Here is an 18,326-nt window from a genome sequence, read left to right on the forward strand (position 1 = left end):
CCCCCTCCTCTTTTTCCTCCTCCTCAGCCTACTCAGCCAACATTTGTGATGATCCACTTCCACTTAATGAATAGTACATATATTTTATTTTACATATTATTATTATTAGAGACAGGGGATTACTCTGTTGCCCCAGCTGGATTGCAGTGGCGTGATCATAGTTCACTGCAGCCTCAAATTCCTGTGCTGAAACAATCCTCCCACCTCAGCCTCCTGAGTAGCTGGGATTATGGGCATGGGCTACCTACCATATCTGGCTTATATACATATATATATGTATATATATACAGGTAGAGATGGCTAAGAGGGGTGGGGTGTGGGCATGGTGGCTCATGCCTGTAATCCCAGCATTTGGGGAGGCTGAGGGAGGGGTGTTGCTTGAAGCCAGGAGTTCAGGACAGCCTGGGCAATATAGCGAGACCTCATCTCTAAAAAAAAAAAAAAAAAAATAGCTGGGTGTGGTGGCATGTGCCTGTAGTCCTAGCTACTCAGGAGGCTGAGGCAGGAGAATCCCTTAAGCCCAGGAGTATGAGGCTGCAGTGAGCTAGGATTGCGCCATTGCACTCCAGACTGGGTGACAGTGAGACTCCGTCTCTCATTTTAAAAAATAAATATATACTTGTTAGACTGGGTGCGGTGGCTCACACCTGTAATCTCAGCACTTTGGGAGGCCGAGGCGGGCGGATCAGCTGAGTCCAGGAGTTCCAGACCCACCTGGCCAATATGGCGAAAGCATGTTTCTACTAAAAATACAAAAATTAGCTGCGTGTGGTGGCAGGTGCCTGTAGTTCCAGCTACTCAGGAGGCTGAGGCAGGATAATTGCTTGAACCCAGGAGGCAGAGGCTGCAGGAAGCTGAGATTGTGCCACTGCACTCCAGACTGGGCGACAGAGCGAGACTCTGTCTCAAAAAATATATACACACACACACACACACACACACACACACACACACACACACAGTGGCGCAATCTTGGCTCACTGCAGGCTCCGCCTCCCGGGTTCAAGTGATTCTCTTACCTTAGCCTCTAGAGTAGCTGGGACTACAGGTACCTGCCACCACGCCTGGCTAATTTTTTGTACTTTTAGTAGAAACGGGGTCTCGCTATGTTGGCCAGACTGGTCTTGAACTCCTGACCTCGGGTGATCCACCTGCCTCGGCCTCCCAAAATGCTGGGATTACAGGCTTGATCCACTGTGCCTGGCCTTTTTTTTTTTTTTTTTTTTTTTTTTTTTTGGCTAAGCGGGTACGTTGCATGCTTTTTTTTTTTTTTAATCACGATTTAAATTTTTAAAAAATTTAAGAACCCACGATAGAAGAAAATTGTGAGAATGGGGTGGTCAGTGTGTGAGGGGTACACAGACACCAATGTCAAATTTGGCATTATGGGTTTATGGGTAGTCTTTGAGAGAGCCATTTAGCAGAAAGGTGGGGAAAGAAGCCAGACCTCAGGGGATTGGAGAGAGCTCAGGTGACACTGGAGGGAGGTGGGGGCAGCCAGAATGGAACCGCTCCCGTGTTTGGTGGTACCAGGAAAGAAAGACTGAGTGGGGGTGACGTGAATGGATAGAGTTTGGGGAAAGATTTGTGTTTTGTTGTTTTTTTATGTAGAGAACGCCTGAACACACCTGTAGGTGGGAGAGGAGAGATGAAAGATGAGGAAGTGGGTAAAGCGAGTGGGGATGCTGGAGGTCGGATGGTTAGAGAACAGATCCCTAGCAGTGATGGGCTGAGAGATGTGCTAGTTAGCCTTGGTGGAAGAGGGACCTGTGCCTTTGTGACAGAGGGGAGAGGAGGAAGGTGGTGTGGAGGTGTACGGAGCATTATCAGATATTGAGAAGGATGTGGCCAGGATGGGGGTGGATGCACAGTCTTTCTATAAATTCATCTACCAACAGTTGAAGCCAACTGCTGCAGTGGGGAAGCGGGGCTGAGTTGGAGTCACGAGAAGTGTGGGAGAGCTGTGGACAGCAACTGTGGGGGCCGCAACAGGGGAGTTAGTGATGGATGAGGTATCGCCTGTCTAGCAGACGGATACAAGCTGAGCCTGGTCAACACCAACCTGCGGTTGGCCCAAAAGGCAAAGTTTGCGGCACCCTCCAGCAATGCTCAGAGTGGAGGAAAGAGCTGTGGGCTGGTTCTGGGTGCGGAGCTGGCAGGGCAGAGGAGGTAGTCTGAAGTCGGAGAGAACAATCATCCCACAAACCTAGGCCTCCTCCCAACTGATGTGCTTGGACTGCTTGCTCCCTTGACATCCCAGCAATTCTCTGCCAGAGCCCTCTGCTCCAACAAACACATCGCCCATCATACATAAGCTTTGTCTTTTTAATAAAAAATAAACAGTCTCTGACAAGCAGTTTTCTGAATCCCAAAACAAAAGAAAAGGGAAGGGGAGAGGTCAAGGGGTCAGCTAGGGTAAAGGAGTGAACAAGGCTCAGATTACCCCTACCATTCTCCCAGGGCAGAAGGGATCACAGTCTGCCCCAACTGAAGCAAGAAGGAAGGTGGTCAGACTTCAGGAAAGACTTCCTGGGAGTCAGTGGTGCATGTCTGGTAAGGGAAGCAGGAGGGAGCAGATCCCTGCACAACCCTGGGAGAGGGGAGTGTTGGTGTTCAAAGTGGCAACTTCAGAGTGGAGTTTCCACGACTGGCATGTTAGCATATGGTTGTTTAGATGTTTGGTGTTCATTACCATAGTGTCCTGGGACAGGCAGGTTTTTTAGGGTCTCTTGGAACACTGTGTTTCTGGAGGGTCCCTGGAATGGCCAGAACTGAAGGATCCTCTCCAGGTTCTTCAATATCAGCGCAGGAGCAGGTCCGGGGGTAGCCCCCACCCTGTTAGAGAGCTCGTGTGCTTGGTAGAAGGGAGTCCCATAGGGGAGGCAGACTGCTTCGCACCACCCTGCTGAGTGCCATCGGTGATGCAGAGTAGCAGAAGCTCCTCTCAGGGGAGAAAGGTGGTCTTTTGTGCTGCTCTCATCCTAGTCAAGGCTGTGCTGGGGCCACCCAGCCAGCATGGCCAGGTGCCTGCCCTGCAGCCCCAGCCTGTGCCTAGAGTTTAAGCCACCTCAGTGCCTAGGCAGTTGTCAGCGTCCACATCGCTGGCAGAGGTCCTGCATTCCTTGGGGGACTGGAGGTGTTGCTCTCTGCTCAATGGGGCCTTCTCCCCAGGGGGCAGGGTCTCGCAGCCCTGAACCTTGCCCCGAGCCCGGAGTGCTCCCAGTGGGGAGGCCAGGAGGATGATGAGGGCTCCTGAAAGCACTAAGGCGAGGAGGACAGTGACAGTGACAAAGTGGGGCCAGTAGGACCGCTGGGCAGCCAGGGCGGTCCCACCACTGACCCTGGTCAACGGGACCTCCACGTGCTCCCGGGGGATGCCTGCCAGTTCAGGATCCAGGGCCAGGGGCTGGTCCTGGCTGTCCACCCAGTAGGAGACCACAGGGTATGAAAAGCCATTCTCAGTTGCCCAGCACTGGTAGAGACCTCCAACTCCATCCTGCACTATCAGCAAGAGGGAGCCATTGTAGACAGTGGAAGAGGCTTCTGGGACTGCTGCTGGGCCATGACTCCAGTAGTAAGAGGCCAACGCTGACAGGTGGGGGCACGGGAGCTCCAGGAAGGAGTTGGGGACAGCCAGAACTTCTTTAACTATAGAAGAAAAGGAGCAAAAGGTTAAGGGAGGGGTGAAGGACGGAGACAGGAGGGAGTCTCTAACCTATCTTTGGACCCCCCAGCCCTTTTATTTTTCTGAGGCAGGGTCTGGCTCTATTGCCCAGGTTGGAGTGCAGTGGCGCAATCTCAGCTCACTGCAACCTCTGCCTCCTGAGCTCAAGCCATCCTTCCACCCCAGCCTCCCGAGTAGCTAGGACTACAGGTATGTCTCTCCACGTCTGGTTAATTTTTGTAGAGATGGGGTTTTACCATGTTGCCAGACTGGTCTCAAACTCATGAGCTCAAACAATGGTAGAAGAGAGTACCGCCTCAGCCTCCCAAAGCGCTGGGATTACAGGCGTGAGCCACCGCGCCCGGCCAGCCTGAACCCTAACTCTTGTCTCCAACTTCTATTTCAGCTTCCAAAATCAAATTTCACTGCCCCTTAATTTCCAGTCTGGACCCCAAACTAAGCCCCAGTCCACCTTACTCCAACTCTGACACCAAAATCAACTGCAACCTCAATCCTGAATCCCAACTCGGCCTCCAGCTCAGAATTCCTGTCCCTCTTCCCTATAGCCAGGACCCAAATCCATCCCAACTCGGGTGTTCAGATCTAAAGGCAGGCAGGTGCTGGGGGAGGAAATTGGAGCAGGAATGCCCACCCCTGCCCAAAAGTCTTCCAGAGCCTTTGCACCTCCCCTGGTGAGAGGTCCTGCACTTACTGATTTGCGGGCGGCTCTGAGGCCGAAGGCTCCTGCTCATGGGGCCACTGGCACATGCCCACTCTGGGTTCCCCCGCTCCATGTCCTGCTTCCAGGAGTTCCTAAGAGAGCAGAAAAAGCAAAAATTATCCCTCGAAAGAGCTGAAAGTGGGAAGAGGAAGGAGGAAGGCAGCAAGTGCAGTAGGGAAGAAGGTAGGCCAGGAGAGACTAGGAACAGAGAGGAGAGGAACCCGGGATGGTCAGAGCAGCTTCAAAACTGCCCGGAACCTCCATCCCTGGAGAAACCCACTGCAGGATGGGAGGACTCTTGGAGTGAATGTGTCAGTAGCCCCTGGACAGAGGAAGAACAGTAGCAGAAGCTGGCTGAGAAGGGTCCTGGCTGGCCATCCAGGCCACCATCCAGGACTGGCACTCACAGGGTGGGGGCAGACAGGAAGCAACAGGTTCGGGACTCAGGGTCCCAGGCACAGTGGGGATCCCGGGCAAGGACACAGTCCACACAGCTCTCATAGACGCTACAGTTGGCTCGGGGCACCCTCCAGACACCTCCTGAGAAGCCTACAAACACTGCACCCTGGAGGAGAGATGGAGATTGTCAGGGAGCCCCAGCCACATCTAGTAAAGTCCCATCACGCCGGTGCAGGCCCAGGGAGCCAGCCCAACAGGCCCCCAGGGCCAGCCCCACTGGAAGGCCATCTGATAGTCAGGTCCCTTCCCACCTGGGTGGGGGCCAGCTGCAGGTTACGAACAGGTTCGGGGTCCGGGAACAGCTGAATCTCTTCCACCAGATGAGCACCGCTGTCCCCACTCACCACAGCCTTGTGGAGCGACCCTGTGGCTATGGGGAGACGGAGAGAGCAGAAGTCATCTCACCTCATCCACAGATCCCTTCCCAACTTCAGTGGGCCTCCCCAGCTGTAAGAAAGCGCCTTCTGAGGGTGATGTGTACTGAGCAGGGGTCAACCAGACCGTTCACCTTCCTCTCTGCCATGGAGATGGCAGTCTCTTGTAAACGGCTAAAATCCCTTGGACCCCTGTCCTTCCTTTGCAACTCCCTGACAAAACTTTATCCCTGGAGAAACCCAACTATTTCTCCATAGGCATGAAACAGTGGGCGGCTGGGTGCTTCTGTAGAAAATCACATCACCTGCCTCCTTCACTTTCATCAAGCACCTCAGGGAGGTCTACCTGGCCACCCTTTTAACAGGTGCAACCTCCTTACCTGGCATCCCTGATTCCCCCGCACACACCTCTACATGACTCAAATCTCATGATATGCCATGTAATTTACTTATTAAGGATGCTATTGTCTGTCTCCACCCACTCCACAGACTGAGATTTTTGACTGTTTTGTTCTCTGCTGTATACTCAATACATGCACAGCTGATACAGTGCCTAGTAATATGGCCTGAAGGAATGAATGAGCTTGGCAGATTTCTTCCACTGACCCTCAAGGTTATCCTCAGCCAGGCCCTGCCTGAGCAGTCAGCCTGGGCAATCTTGCAGCATTCCCTACTGACTCCCTCTCCCCCTTTCCACAATGGCTATTTTGTTTTTTGGTTTTTTTTAAGACAGTTTCACTCTTGTTGCCCAGGCTGGAAGGCAGTGGCACAATCTTGGCTTATTGCAACCTCTGCCTCCTGGGTTCAAGTGATTCTCCTGCCTCAACCTCCCGAGTAGCTGGGATTACAGGTGCGTGCCACTACACATGGCTAATTTTTTTGTATTTTAGTAGAGACGGGGTTTCACCATGTTAGCCAGGCTGGTCTCGAACTCCTGACCTCAGGTGATCCACCTGCCTCGGCCTCCCAAAGTGCTGGGATGACAGGCATGAGCCACTGCACCCAGCCCACAATGGCTATTTGAATCTACCCCTCTCTCCTCAAACTTCCCACTTTTCCTGCCCCCTCACTCCCAGCTCATGACCTTGTGTCCTCCACCTACATAGAGAACACAAAAGCCTTCAAATAAGAGCTCCCCTGGCTTCTGCCCCCTGAGCCTGCACACCCACCAAGTCGCACCACGCTGCTACAACTTCACTCCCAGCCCAGCTCAGGTGCTGTCTCCCCGCCACCCACAGCTGCTCAGCTCCACATGTGTCCTGGACTCTGGCCACCTGCTCCCTCCACAACTTTACCTGCCACGTATCCCTTCTTCTACCCATCTCTTTGCCATCCCCCTGTCTACTAGATGCTTAGTCCTTCCTGTCTATAAAACAAGAACCCTGGGGGCAAGGACGGGGAAAAACAAAACCAAGAACCCCAGCTGGGCCCCACTCACTGCTCCAGCCACCATCTCCTTCCTCTCTCCCCTCACAGCTGAGTTTCCTGAAGGAGTGATCTCTACAATGCGGTTTCCAGCTCCCCTCCACCCACTCACCTTTCAAAATTCCTCTAACATAGCTTCCCCCCTAAGACACACAGCTCTTGATAAGGCCACCAAAGACCTCCCTGTCTGCCTCCCCCACCACACAAAGCTCAGGAAGGGTAGGGAGTGGACTGTTTTGCTCCTCTGCTGTATTTCCAAAACCTAGAAGAATGCCAGGCACATAGCAGGTGCCCAGTAAACAGATGTTGAATGAATAAATGAATGAACTCAAGGGTTTCCCTCCTCAACCTGGGGGCAGCCTCTGCTCTAGTCCTCTGGGGGATGTCCTGGAACTCTTTACTCACTGGTTCCCAGGTACATGACAAGATGGCTGCGCCCATCAAGGCCCTGGGCTGTCTCCACTGCAAGCCGTGTATACTCCACACCAGATTTCACCAGCAGGGGCGTCCCCACCACCTGCTCATCCATCAGGAAATGGTCCTTCATGAAGGTCAAGGCCTTATCAGAGGAGGGGCCCACTGAACACTAAAGGAGGAGGGAGGCAGATCAGGTTGGTTGACCCCTTCCCCTCAGCTCACCCTCCCACCGACGCGTGCGCTTCTCCTTCGCCCCCTCCCTCATGGCAGTCCTCATTTCAGGGTGGTGGTTAAAGCTCCGACTCTGGAGCTGACTGGTTGTGCATCCCAGCCTCTGTTTGCCTGAGGTTCCTCAGCTGTGAAGTGGGCCTATTACCAAGACCTGCCTCATAGGCTCACTGGGAAAATGAAATGCACTAATACATGAAAAATAATTCACACAGTGCTTGGCATGAAGCAAGCACTCAGCCAATGTTAACTGTTATTATTGTTCTCCTCCTCTGCACCTCCAGCAAGGAGGCCTGGCAGCCAGCAGGAAGCAGGACGAAGGCTCCTTACAGGCAAGTACCAAATTTTATGGCTGGACATAGTGGCTCATACCTGTAATCCTAGCACTTTGGGAGATCTAGGTGGGCGAATCACCCTGAGGTCAGGAGTTCGAGACCAGCCTGGCCAACATGGTGAAACTCCGTCTCTACTAAAAATACAAATAATAGCTGGGGGTGGTGGCATGCCTGTAATCACAGCTACTCAGAAGGCTGAAGCAGGAGAATTGCTTGAACCCAGAAGGCAGAGGTTGCAGTGAGCCGAGATTGTGCCACTGCACTCCAGCCTGGGCGACGGAGAGAGACTCAAATAAATAAATAAATAAAGATACAAAAATTAGCCAAGCATGGTGGTGGGCACCTGTAATCCCAGCTACTCAGGAAGCTGAGGCAGGAGAATCACTTGAACACGGGAGGTGGAGGTTGCAGTGACCCAAGATTGTGCCACTGCTCTCCAACCTGGGCAACTGAGTGAAACTGTGTCTCAAAAAAGAAATTTAAAAAAGGACCAAATTTTACTCATGTCTGCATTTCCTGGCATAGCACAGGATCTGGCACACAGTTGGTGCTCAATAAATGTTTGCTGAGTCAACGACTGAATGAATGTCACAGAAAGGGTTGGTGTAGCACGGAGCATTTCTCATCACGGTTTTGCACGAACTTGCTGCATGACTCTGGGAGAATCCCTTCTCCATTCCGAGCCTCCTTCTTCTCACCCATAAAATGAGGGGGTTGGACCAACTGTTCTCTAAAGGCCCTGCTAATATGAGGATGCTGTGACTCTGGGACACCTGCGTCCTGATCTTCAGTCAGGATCCTTGTTCTCCAAGAGCACTGTCTTAGGGCCAGCCCCAACTCTGTTACCTATAAGCTGTGTCCTTAGATAAGCTATTTCACCTCTCTGACCTTCAACTTTCTCATCTGCAAAATAAGGTAATAACATCTACATCTCGTTTTGATGCCTGAATGAGCACGTGCATCTACTCTCATGTCCTCCCAAAGGGTTTTTTTTTGTTTGTTGTTTTTTATTTTTACAAATAGAGACAGGGTCTTGCTATATTGCCAAGGCTGGTCTCAAACTCCTGGCCTCAAGTGAACCTCTTACCTTGGCCTCCCAAAGTGCTGGGATTACAGGTTAAAGGGTTTTTTTTAATTAAAAAATTGTTTTTTGAGGGGTAACAAGATGGCAACCGAGACAGTGGAGTTCCATAAGCTGAAGCTTGCCGAACTAAAGCAAGAATGTCTTGCTTGTGGTTTGGAGACCAAGGGAATAAAGCAAGATCTTATCCACAGACTCCAGGCATATCTTGAAGAACACGCTGAAGAGGAGGCACATGTAGAAGATGTTCTGGGAGATGAAACAGAGGAAGAAGAAACAAAGCCCATTGAGCTCCCTGTCAAAGAGAAAGAACCCCCTGAAAAAACTGTTGAAATGGCAGCAGAGAAGAAAGTGGTGAAAATTACATCTGAAATACCACAGACTGAGAGAATGCAGAAGAGGGCTGAACAAATTCTTACTCTCCAAGCTCTGTGAGCTTGGAGGGTAAGAAAGCTGCTCGGGCAGCTAGGTTTGGGATTTCTTCAGTTCCAACAAAAGGTCCGTCATCTGATAACAAACCTATGGTTAACTTGGATAAGCTGAAGGTAACAGCTCAAAGATTTGGTTTGAATGTCTCTTCAATCTCCAGAAAGTCTGAAGATGATGAGAAACTGAAAAAGAGGAAGGAGCGATTTGGGATTGTCACAAGTTCAGCTGGAACTGGAACCACAGAGGATACAGAGGCAAAGAAGAGGAAAAGAGCAGAGTGCTTTGGGATTGCCTGATGAAAAGTTCTTGATACTTTGTGTTCTCCAGTGTTTTCCATTTCTCTCATTCTTCTTGGTCACACATATGCCTAAATGCACAGTCATGTGCCTACGTCCTGCCTCACAATGAGGGAGCATGTATCCCAGGTTCAAGTGCTGGATTATGTCATGTGACCATCCCAAAACTCAGAGCACCCTATGGCCATCTTTGCCCTCTGTCACATAACTTGAAAACTGCCTGATGGCCCTTTTGCAGTGGTTCCCTCCAGCAAGCCTTGATCTCAGTTGAAGAAGCTCTTTCCCAGCATTCCAGTGCCCCTGTCAGCTCCATACTCCTCAGACACCCTTAACAAAGGCTGTCATGCACACAATGTAACAAATACACAAAACAAATGATAATTACACTAAAAAAATTGTTTTTTTTAAACAGTGTCTCACTGTCATCCAGACTGGAGTGCAGTGGCATGATCTTGGTTCACTGCAGCCTTGACCTCCTGGGTTCAAGCCATCCTCCTATCTTAGCCTCCTGAGAAGCTAGAACCACAGGTGTGTGCCACCATGCCCGGCTAATTTTTTTTTTTTATTTTATTATTATTATTTTTTGAGACGGAGTCTCGCTCTGTCTCCCAGGCTGGAGTGCAGAGGTGCGATCTCGGTTCACTGCAAGCCCCACCTCCCAGGTTCACGCCATTTTCCTGCCTCAGCCTCCTGAGTAGCTGGGATTACAGGAGCCTACCACCACACCCAGCTAATATTTGTATTTTTAGTAGAGACGGGGTTTCACCATGTTGGCCAGGGTGGTCTCCAACTCCTGACCTCAAGTGATCCACCCACCTCTGCCTCCCAAACTTCTGGGATTACTGGCATAAGCCATCACGCCTGGCCCGAGCTAATTTTTTATTTGTAGAGATGGGGTCTCACTATGTTACCCAAGCTGATCTCCAATTCCTGGCCTCAAGTTATCCTCCCACCTCGGCCTCCCAAAGTGCTGGGATAACAGGCTTTAGCCACTGCACCTGGGCCAAAGGGAATTTGTTTTTTTTGTTTTTTTTGTTTTTTTTGTTTTTTGAGACGGAGTCTCGCTGTGTTGCCAGGCTAGAGTGCAGTGGCACGATCTCGGCTCACTGCAAGCTCGGCCTCCTAGGTTCAAGCAATTCTCATGCCTCAGTCTCCCAAGTAGCTGGGATTACAGGCATGCACCACCACACCTAGCTAATTTTTTATTTTTAGTAGAGACGGGGTTTCACCATGTTGGCCAGGATGGTCTTGATCTCCTGACCTAGTGATCCGCCTGCCTCTGCCTCCCAAAGTGCTGGGATTACAGTGTGAGCCACCATGCCTGGCCAGGGAATTTTTAAAAAGACATAAACCTAGACGAGCGAGGGATGGGGAGAACAAGAGAGAAGTGCAAAAGCATCCACATTTTGGAAGCTGGAAAGCGAATGAACAACAGAAAAGACTTAACAGAGAGAGAGAGGGAGAAGAATCTTCTCAAGCCAGCCCTGGAGGAAGCCCCAAAACATTTAGAAGGCAGGATTCCTAAAGTTCACGAATTACTAATCTCAGCCACCTCTGGAAGTGAGGTTAATGGGGATGCTAAAATAAGGAGGATTATTTGAAAGTCTGTTTAAGAAACAGGCTGGTACTCTCCAAACTCCACAGACCTGGGTGACTGCCCCTTCCACATCCTGGCCCAAGACTGGAGGTTTATCCACCAGAGAGAGTAAAACAGAGGGTTTCTGGATGAAGGATAGCAGGCCCAGTTGATGGGGACACCATCCTGAAAGCAGGGGGATTCAATACAGGTAGGTATACTACATGATGAGACTCTTTCCCAAACCCAACCCTCTTCCCCTGTGGCTCCCAGACACCAAGAGCCAGATCATCTGCCTCCACGCAGAAGACTAGAGGAGGCTGCTCGGGAAACTGACTGGAGGTCTAAGAGGAAAGATTGAATGACCTAAGATACAGTAAAGACACTGACATTGAAGATTCCCACCAAACAGCCCAGCCAGACCACTCTCAGTGGTGGCATAACAGAGACCAAATTTCCAAGCCTTAGTTATGGACACAGAGCTCCAAACAGCTTCAAGGTCCCCCGCTGTTAAACATGAGTAGACATTCAAGGACTACCAGACATGTAAGTAAAACCACCAACATGAAAGAAAGAAACCAAAATAAACAAATAGGAAAAAAAAAAAAAGAAGAAGAAAAAGAACCAACAAAAACCTAAGAGAGGCCGGGCACGGTGGCTCACACCTGTAATCCCAGCACTTTGGTAGGCCGAGGCGAGCAGATTGCCTGAGGTCAGGAGTTCGAGACCATCCTGGCCACCATGTTGAAACCCTGTCTCTACTAAAAATATTAAAAAATTAGCTGGGCGTGGTGGTGGGCACCTATAATCCCAACTACCCAGGAGGCTGAGGCAGGAGAATCGTTTGAACCAGGGAGGTGGACATTGCAGTGAGCCAAGGTCGCGCCTCTGCACTCCAGCCTGGGCAACAGAACAAGACTCCATTTCAAAAAGAAAGAAAGAAAGAAAGAAAATGCTGGGCACAGTGGCTCATGCCTGTAATCCCAGCACTTTGGGAGGCTGAGGTGGGCGGATCACCTGAGGTCAGGAGTTCAAGATCAGCCTGACCAACATGGTGAAATCTCATCTCTACTAAAAATTCAAAAATTAGCTATGTATGGTGGTGTGTGCCTGTAATCCCAGCTACTCAGGAGACTGAGGCAGAAGAATCGCCTGAAGCCAGGAGGCAGAGGTTGCACTGAGCCGAGATCGCGCCATTGCACTCCAGCCTAGGCAACAGAGTGAGACTCCATCTCAAAAAAAACCAAAAAAACAAAAACAAACAAACAAAAAAAACCTAAGAGGAAATAGAAATGAATCAGAAAGAAGAAAACTTCACAGAAATCCATCATTACTATCCTAAGAGAGATACGTGAAAATAGTGCACCCATGAAACAGGAAGCAAATGCTGCCAAAGAAGAGTATTTCCTTCACACACAAAGGGCCACCAGGCATTACAGGCATCCAGAGAAAAGAGCACACAACCGTGATGAAGTAATCTTGCCCCTCCTCCAAACCAAACCTGAATCTGAGTAAGTCTCTAGATCCAACTACTGAACAATTTATAGGAAATACTTAAACTACACTACAGAGATGCAGTCATCAAGATCCAGGCTGTGGAAGACTCTGACAAACAAAAAAATGCTTGAGAAAAATGGAAGATGGGAAGGGATTATGTAAACTTTTTTCTTTTCTCTTTTTTTTTTGAGACACGGTCTCACTCTGTTGCCCAGGCTGGAGTACAGTGGGGTACAGCCTCGACCTCCTAGGCTCAAGTGATCCTCCTACCTCACATTTCCAAGTAGCTAGGACTACAGGCGCATGGCACAACACACAGCTAATTTTTAAATATTTTGTAGAGATGGGGGTCTCGCTATATTGCCCAGGCTGCTCTCAAACTCCTGGGCTCAAACAATCCTCCCACCTCAGCCTCCCAAACTGTTGGGATTGCAGGCTTGAGCCACTGTACCTGGTCTTAAATTTCTTTTAATCTATACAATCCCAGGTGAGGCATGGTGGCTCACACCTGTAATCCCAACACTTTGAAAGGCCAAGGTGGGAGGATTGCTTGAACCCATGAGTTTGAGACCCTGCCTCCACATAACTGGGTGTGGTGGTGGGTGCTTGTAGTTCCAGTCACTCAGGAGGCTCAGGTAGGAGGATCACTTGAGCCCAGGAGGTCGAGATTGTTTGGCAGAAACGAAAAATCTTTTTTCTTCTTCTTTTTTTCTTTCTTTTCTTTTCTCTTCTCTTCTCTTCTCTTTTCTTTTTCTTTTCTTTCGATGAAGTCTCGTTCTGTCACCCAGGATGGAATGCAGTGGCACGATCTCAGCTCACTGCAACCTTGGCCTCCTTGGTTCAAGCAATTCTTCTGCCTCAGCCTCCTGAGTAGCTGGGACTATAGGTGTGCACCACCATGCCTGGCTAATTTTTGTATTTTTAGTAGAGACGGAGTTTCACCGTGTTGGTCAGGCTGGTCTTGAACTCCTCACCTCAGGTGATCCACCTGTCTCAGCCTCCCAAAGTGCTGAGATTACAGGTGTGAGCCACTGCACCTGGCCTTCTTTTTTCTTTCACTGTTTCTGAACACAGAAATGAAAAACCTGACAGAAAGATTGGAAGACAAAGTTGAGACACTCTTCCAGAAAAATAGAACACAACCAAAGACCTGGACAGTAGGAAAGCTTAAAAAAAGTGAGAAGACTAGTCTAGGAGGTCCAGAAAAAAGCGAGAAAACACTCCATTGGAATGTAAGCCCCATGAGGGAAGGGACTTTCTTTTTTTTTTTTTTTTTTTTTTTTGAGACGGAGTCTTGCTCTGTCGCCCAGGCTGGGGTGCAGTGGCCGGATCTCAGCTCACTGCAAGCTCCGCCTCCCGGGTTTACGCCATTCTCCTCCTGCCTCAGCCTCCCGAGTACCTTGGACTACAGGCGCCCACCACCTCGCCCGGCTAGTTTTTTGTATTTTTTAGTAGAGACGGGGTTTCACCGTGTTAGCCAGGATGGTCTCGGTCTCCTGACCTCGCGATCCGCCCGTCTCGGCCTCCCAAAGTGCTGGGATTACAGGCTTGAGCCACCGCGCCCGGCCAGGACTTTCATGTGTTTTGCTCACTTCTATATTCCCTGCCCAGAATAGTCGCATGTGTCCTCAAAAAATATTTGTTGAATGAAAAGAAGATAGGGCCGGGCACAGTGGGTCACGCCTGGAATCCCAGCACTTTAGGAGGCCAAAGTGGGTGTATTGCTTGAGCTTAGGAGTTCAAGACCAGCCTGGGCAACATGGTGAAACCCAGTTTCTACTAAAAATACCAAAAAAAGGCCGCGCACTGTGGTTTATGCCTGTAATCCCGGCACTTTGGGAAGCCAAGGCAGGCAAATCACCTGAGGTCAGGAGTTCGAGACCAGCCTGGGCAACATGGTGAAACCCTGTCTCTACTAAAAATACAAAAATTAACTGGGCATGGTAGAGGGCACCTGTAGTCCCAGCTACTCGGGAGGCTGAGGCAGGAGAAGCGCTTGAACCCGGGAGGCAGAGGTTGTACCGAGCCAAGATAGAGCCACTACACTGAAGCCTGGGGGACACAGCAAGACTCCATCTCAAAATAAATAAATAAATAAATTAGTCGGACATGGTGGCGTGAAACTGTAGTCCCAGCTACTCAGGAGGCTGAGGTAGGAGAATCACTTGAACCCAGGAGGTGGAGGTTGCAGTGAGACAAGATCGCACCACTGCACTCCAGCCTGGATGACAGTGAGACTCCATCTAAAAAAAAAAAAAAAAGAAGAAGAAGAAGATAGGAAGATATAGTTCAAGAAAACTCAGAACTGAAAGAACTAAGAGTACTAATTTCCAGGCTGAAGTGGCCCAGTGAGCACCCAGCACAATAAACGAGTAGTGTTCCATCAAAGCACAGCACCATGAAATTTCAGAACACCAGGACAAAGAAAAAGCACTACAAGATTCCAGTGAGGGCGGTGAGGGCAGTGAGGGCAGTGAGGGCAGTGAGGGCAGTGAGGGCAGTGAGGCATGCTGCCTATATGGTAGCCCTGCTCCATGAGTATCAGTATTTAAAAAAAAAAAAAAAAGATTTCAGTGAAATAAAACGAGGTTACATTCAGAGTGCTAGGGATCCCAATAACTTTGGACTTCTCAACAGCGCCACTGGAAGCTAGAAAATAATAAAGCAAGGCCTTCAAAGTTTGAAGGAAATGTGTTTCTACTCTAGAATGACATATACCTAGCCGAATTATCAAATAGGAAAGTAGAATACATTTTCAGACACTCAAGATCTTAAAATGTTTTACCTGCCATGTATCCTTTTCCAGGAATCTACAAAGGATAACCTCCACCAAAATGAGATAGTTGAAAAGAAAAAAAAAAAAGAGGAAGCCATAGGACGCAAGAAACACGAGATGTGTCACAGGAAAGAGGCAAAGGGGAATCCCCAGGCTGATGAGGAAGGGGGATTCCAGGATGGCATCTGTGCTCCGGGAGTAGAGGGCACTAGTCCAGAGTGGAGCAGACAGGAAGGCTCTCCAGGAAGATAAAACTGTTAGAAAAGCTAATAGGTCTGTCTTCAGAAGAGATTCAGATAATTTAGGAAGAGCTTGGGGTTGAATTAAAGATAAGAGCTTCGACCAGGCACAGTGCCTCATGCCTGTAATCCTAGCACTTTGGGAGGTTGAGGTAGGAGGATCACCTGAGGTCAGGAGTTAGAGACCAGTCTGGCCAACATGGTGAAACCCCATCTCTACTAAAATTACAAAAATTAGCTGGGTGAGGTGGCGAACACCTGTAATCCCAGCTACTCGGGAGGCTAAGGCAGGAGAATCACTTGAACCCAGGAGGCAGAGGTTGCCATGAGCCGAGATCACGCAATCGCACTCCAGCTTGGGTGACAGAGTGAGACACTGTTTCAAAAAAAATAATAAAAATAAAGAGCTTAGAAAACAAAGCAAGCAGAAAAGTCAAGATAATTACTAGCCCCAGGGAAAACAAAACTATGCAAAAAGGAAAAGTAATCATGGCTTACTACCTGACTCGGCTGTGAATAAGAAGAGTCATAATATAAATAGTGATGTAACCAAAATTACCAGAAAACTACATTAGGAGATTGAGGGTGGGTGCAGTTACTGTATGTTGGTCCAAGTCAGTTTTGTTGAGAGAGGGTTAGAAAGCCGATTTGCATTGTTTGCTGATTTCTGTGATGTATACTTCTGCCATGGCTAATTTCAAGCTACCAATGTAATATCACTGAACACAAATTTGGAAAAAGATGTGCAAAAACAGTTCTTGCTAGCTGCTGCAAGCCAGCTCTAGCACACCACTGGGTGGAGACGAGGGTTGGGGAACATAGCTAAATTCTCACCTTTTACAATGGGAATTCAACAGATACTGTCAGAAACTGAAACATCAAGAAGTAGCAATAAAAGCATGTTATTTAGAGATTTTGAGATAAATTTGAAAAGAATCAGCTAAAAGAGTTGAAAATGTTTGGGGCGAGGTGGAGGATGGGAAATAGGACTGCTTTTTGTAGTTAACCCTATAGATCTATTTGATTTTAGATCTATCTGATTCTTCAAATAACGTACATATAATAGCTCTGATTTTTTTCTCTTTTGTAGAAATGGGTTCCCCCCAATATTGCCCAGGCTGTGGTTTTTTTTTTTTCTTTTTTTCATTTAAAAACTTTTTTAGAGACAGCATCTCACGCTGGTAACCCAGGCTGGAGTACATTCTCATGATCACAGCTCACTGGAGCCTTGAACTCCCAGGCTCAAGTGATCCTCCTACCTCAGCCTCTTGAGTAGCTGACTACAGGCACATGCCACCATGCCCAGCTAATTTTTTTTTTTGGTAGAGACAGAGTCTTACAATGTTGCCCAGGCTGGTCTCAAACTCCTAGCCTGAAGTGAACCTCTCGTCTCAGTCTCCCAAATGGCTGGGATTACAGGCATAAGCCACCATGCCAGGCCTCTGATTTTTTTTTTTTTTTTTTTCCGAGACTGAGTCTCACTCTATCACCCAGACTGGAGGGCAGTGGTGCAATCTTGGCTCACTGCAACCTCCACCTCCCAGGTTCAAGCGATTCTCCTACCTCAGCCTCCCAATAGCTGAAATTACAGTCATGCACCACCATGCCCGGCTAATTTTTGTATTTTTAGTAGAGATGAGGTTTCACCACGTTGGCCAGGCTGGTCTTGAACTCCTGACCTCAAGTGACCCACCTGCCTCAGCCTCCCAAATTGCTGGGATTATAGGCATGAGCCACCACACCCCGCCTGGTCTCTGATTTTTTTAAAAAGTGAAATAATAAAGGCAGGTGGCAATGCCCGAGACAGTCCTTGGCACACAGCCCATGTTCCCTTGTTTCCATAGTGATATACCCAGATATTTGGTGTACACTTAGCCTTGGTGAAGGGAGATGGCTCTGGCAACTCCTCTGTGTATAAGAGGGTGCTAGACACATGTGGAATGTAGGCAGCTGTACCAGGTGTATGTCTGAGCAGACAAGATTGGTGGGGTGGAGAGCACTAACATTTATTGGGCCTTTACTATGCCATGATAGGTGCTTTTCCATGCATATCATGTGTGTGTAGACTGTGATTAGTGTGGGAGGTAGTACTCACACTGCCCGGCCGGGGGTTGGTCTCAGGGCCCCTATAAGTAGTCCAGCGTGAAGTTTCTTTGTTCAACTCTTTGTATTTCCCCTTAAAGACGCGTTCAATGTCCAAGAGAGAGAAGGCACAAACCGCAGAGCTCCTGGTCCCGCCAATCTGCCTGGAGACAGCCAGAGGGAACATTGTCTGTGGTCTCTGCCATACCAGGCAGCTCTCTCTCCAGCCCTGGCCCACCCTCAGTGATAAAGCCCAGGAGGCAAGAGTGTGGAGAGCTGGGCCAGTCTCCAGCTACCACTCCTTCCCCTCACTGTGTTGATAAGGGCCAAGGAAGCCCCATGGAATTCCCTGACTCTGGCCCAGGGCCTGGCTCTAGGCCCATCTTGGGATATGAAGTCTGATTATCCTTAATGAGAATTAATTGGGGCTCAGGCCCTGGGGTGGCCCCTGCCTGTCCTGCCTAGACTGGGCTGCACCCATTGGAGGGACAGTGTAACCAGCTCTAGCCTGGCTCCACACAAAGCCCTCTTCCTTTCAGTCTCTTGGATCCGTGGTCCTCAGAGAACCGACCAGTGCCTGACTACCAGACTGTTTTTATTCCTTCAGCCCTGGTCTGTGGAGACAGGAGGTCTGTTTCTCTTGCGCTCTTGAAGCTGACTATTGTATACACCAGGCTCTCAGTTCTGGATCCTGTGGATACCAGACCCCACTTACCCCAAATACCCT

At 49.3% G+C, this 18,326-nt stretch overlaps 1 protein-coding gene and 1 pseudogene across 4 annotated transcripts in view; one reads left to right on the forward strand and one right to left on the reverse strand.

The window, feature by feature from the left end:
• Nucleotides 1-2,307: 2,307 nt before the first annotated feature.
• The window catches only part of SEMA4A (semaphorin 4A), a 33,029-nt gene continuing 17,010 nt past the window's right edge, over nucleotides 2,308-18,326 (reverse strand). For all 4 annotated transcript variants that reach the window (XM_007976747.3, XM_037997778.2, XM_007976745.3 and 1 more), the window contains 6 exons: nucleotides 17,613-17,763; nucleotides 7,049-7,229; nucleotides 5,096-5,214; nucleotides 4,793-4,950; nucleotides 4,377-4,477; nucleotides 2,308-3,648 (listed from right to left, as the gene is read on the reverse strand). In XM_007976747.3, coding sequence (XP_007974938.1) covers nucleotides 3,059-3,648; nucleotides 4,377-4,477; nucleotides 4,793-4,950; nucleotides 5,096-5,214; nucleotides 7,049-7,229; nucleotides 17,613-17,763 — 1,300 coding nt within the window. In that variant the 3' untranslated portion in view covers nucleotides 2,308-3,058. The remainder of the gene's footprint in view (nucleotides 3,649-4,376; nucleotides 4,478-4,792; nucleotides 4,951-5,095; nucleotides 5,215-7,048; nucleotides 7,230-17,612; nucleotides 17,764-18,326) is intronic.
• On the forward strand, nucleotides 8,765-9,704 carry LOC103223839 (SAP domain-containing ribonucleoprotein pseudogene; annotated as a pseudogene).

The sequence above is a fragment of the Chlorocebus sabaeus genome, chromosome 20, assembly GCF_047675955.1.
Source record: "Chlorocebus sabaeus isolate Y175 chromosome 20, mChlSab1.0.hap1, whole genome shotgun sequence".
NCBI lineage: Eukaryota > Metazoa > Chordata > Mammalia > Primates > Cercopithecidae > Chlorocebus > Chlorocebus sabaeus.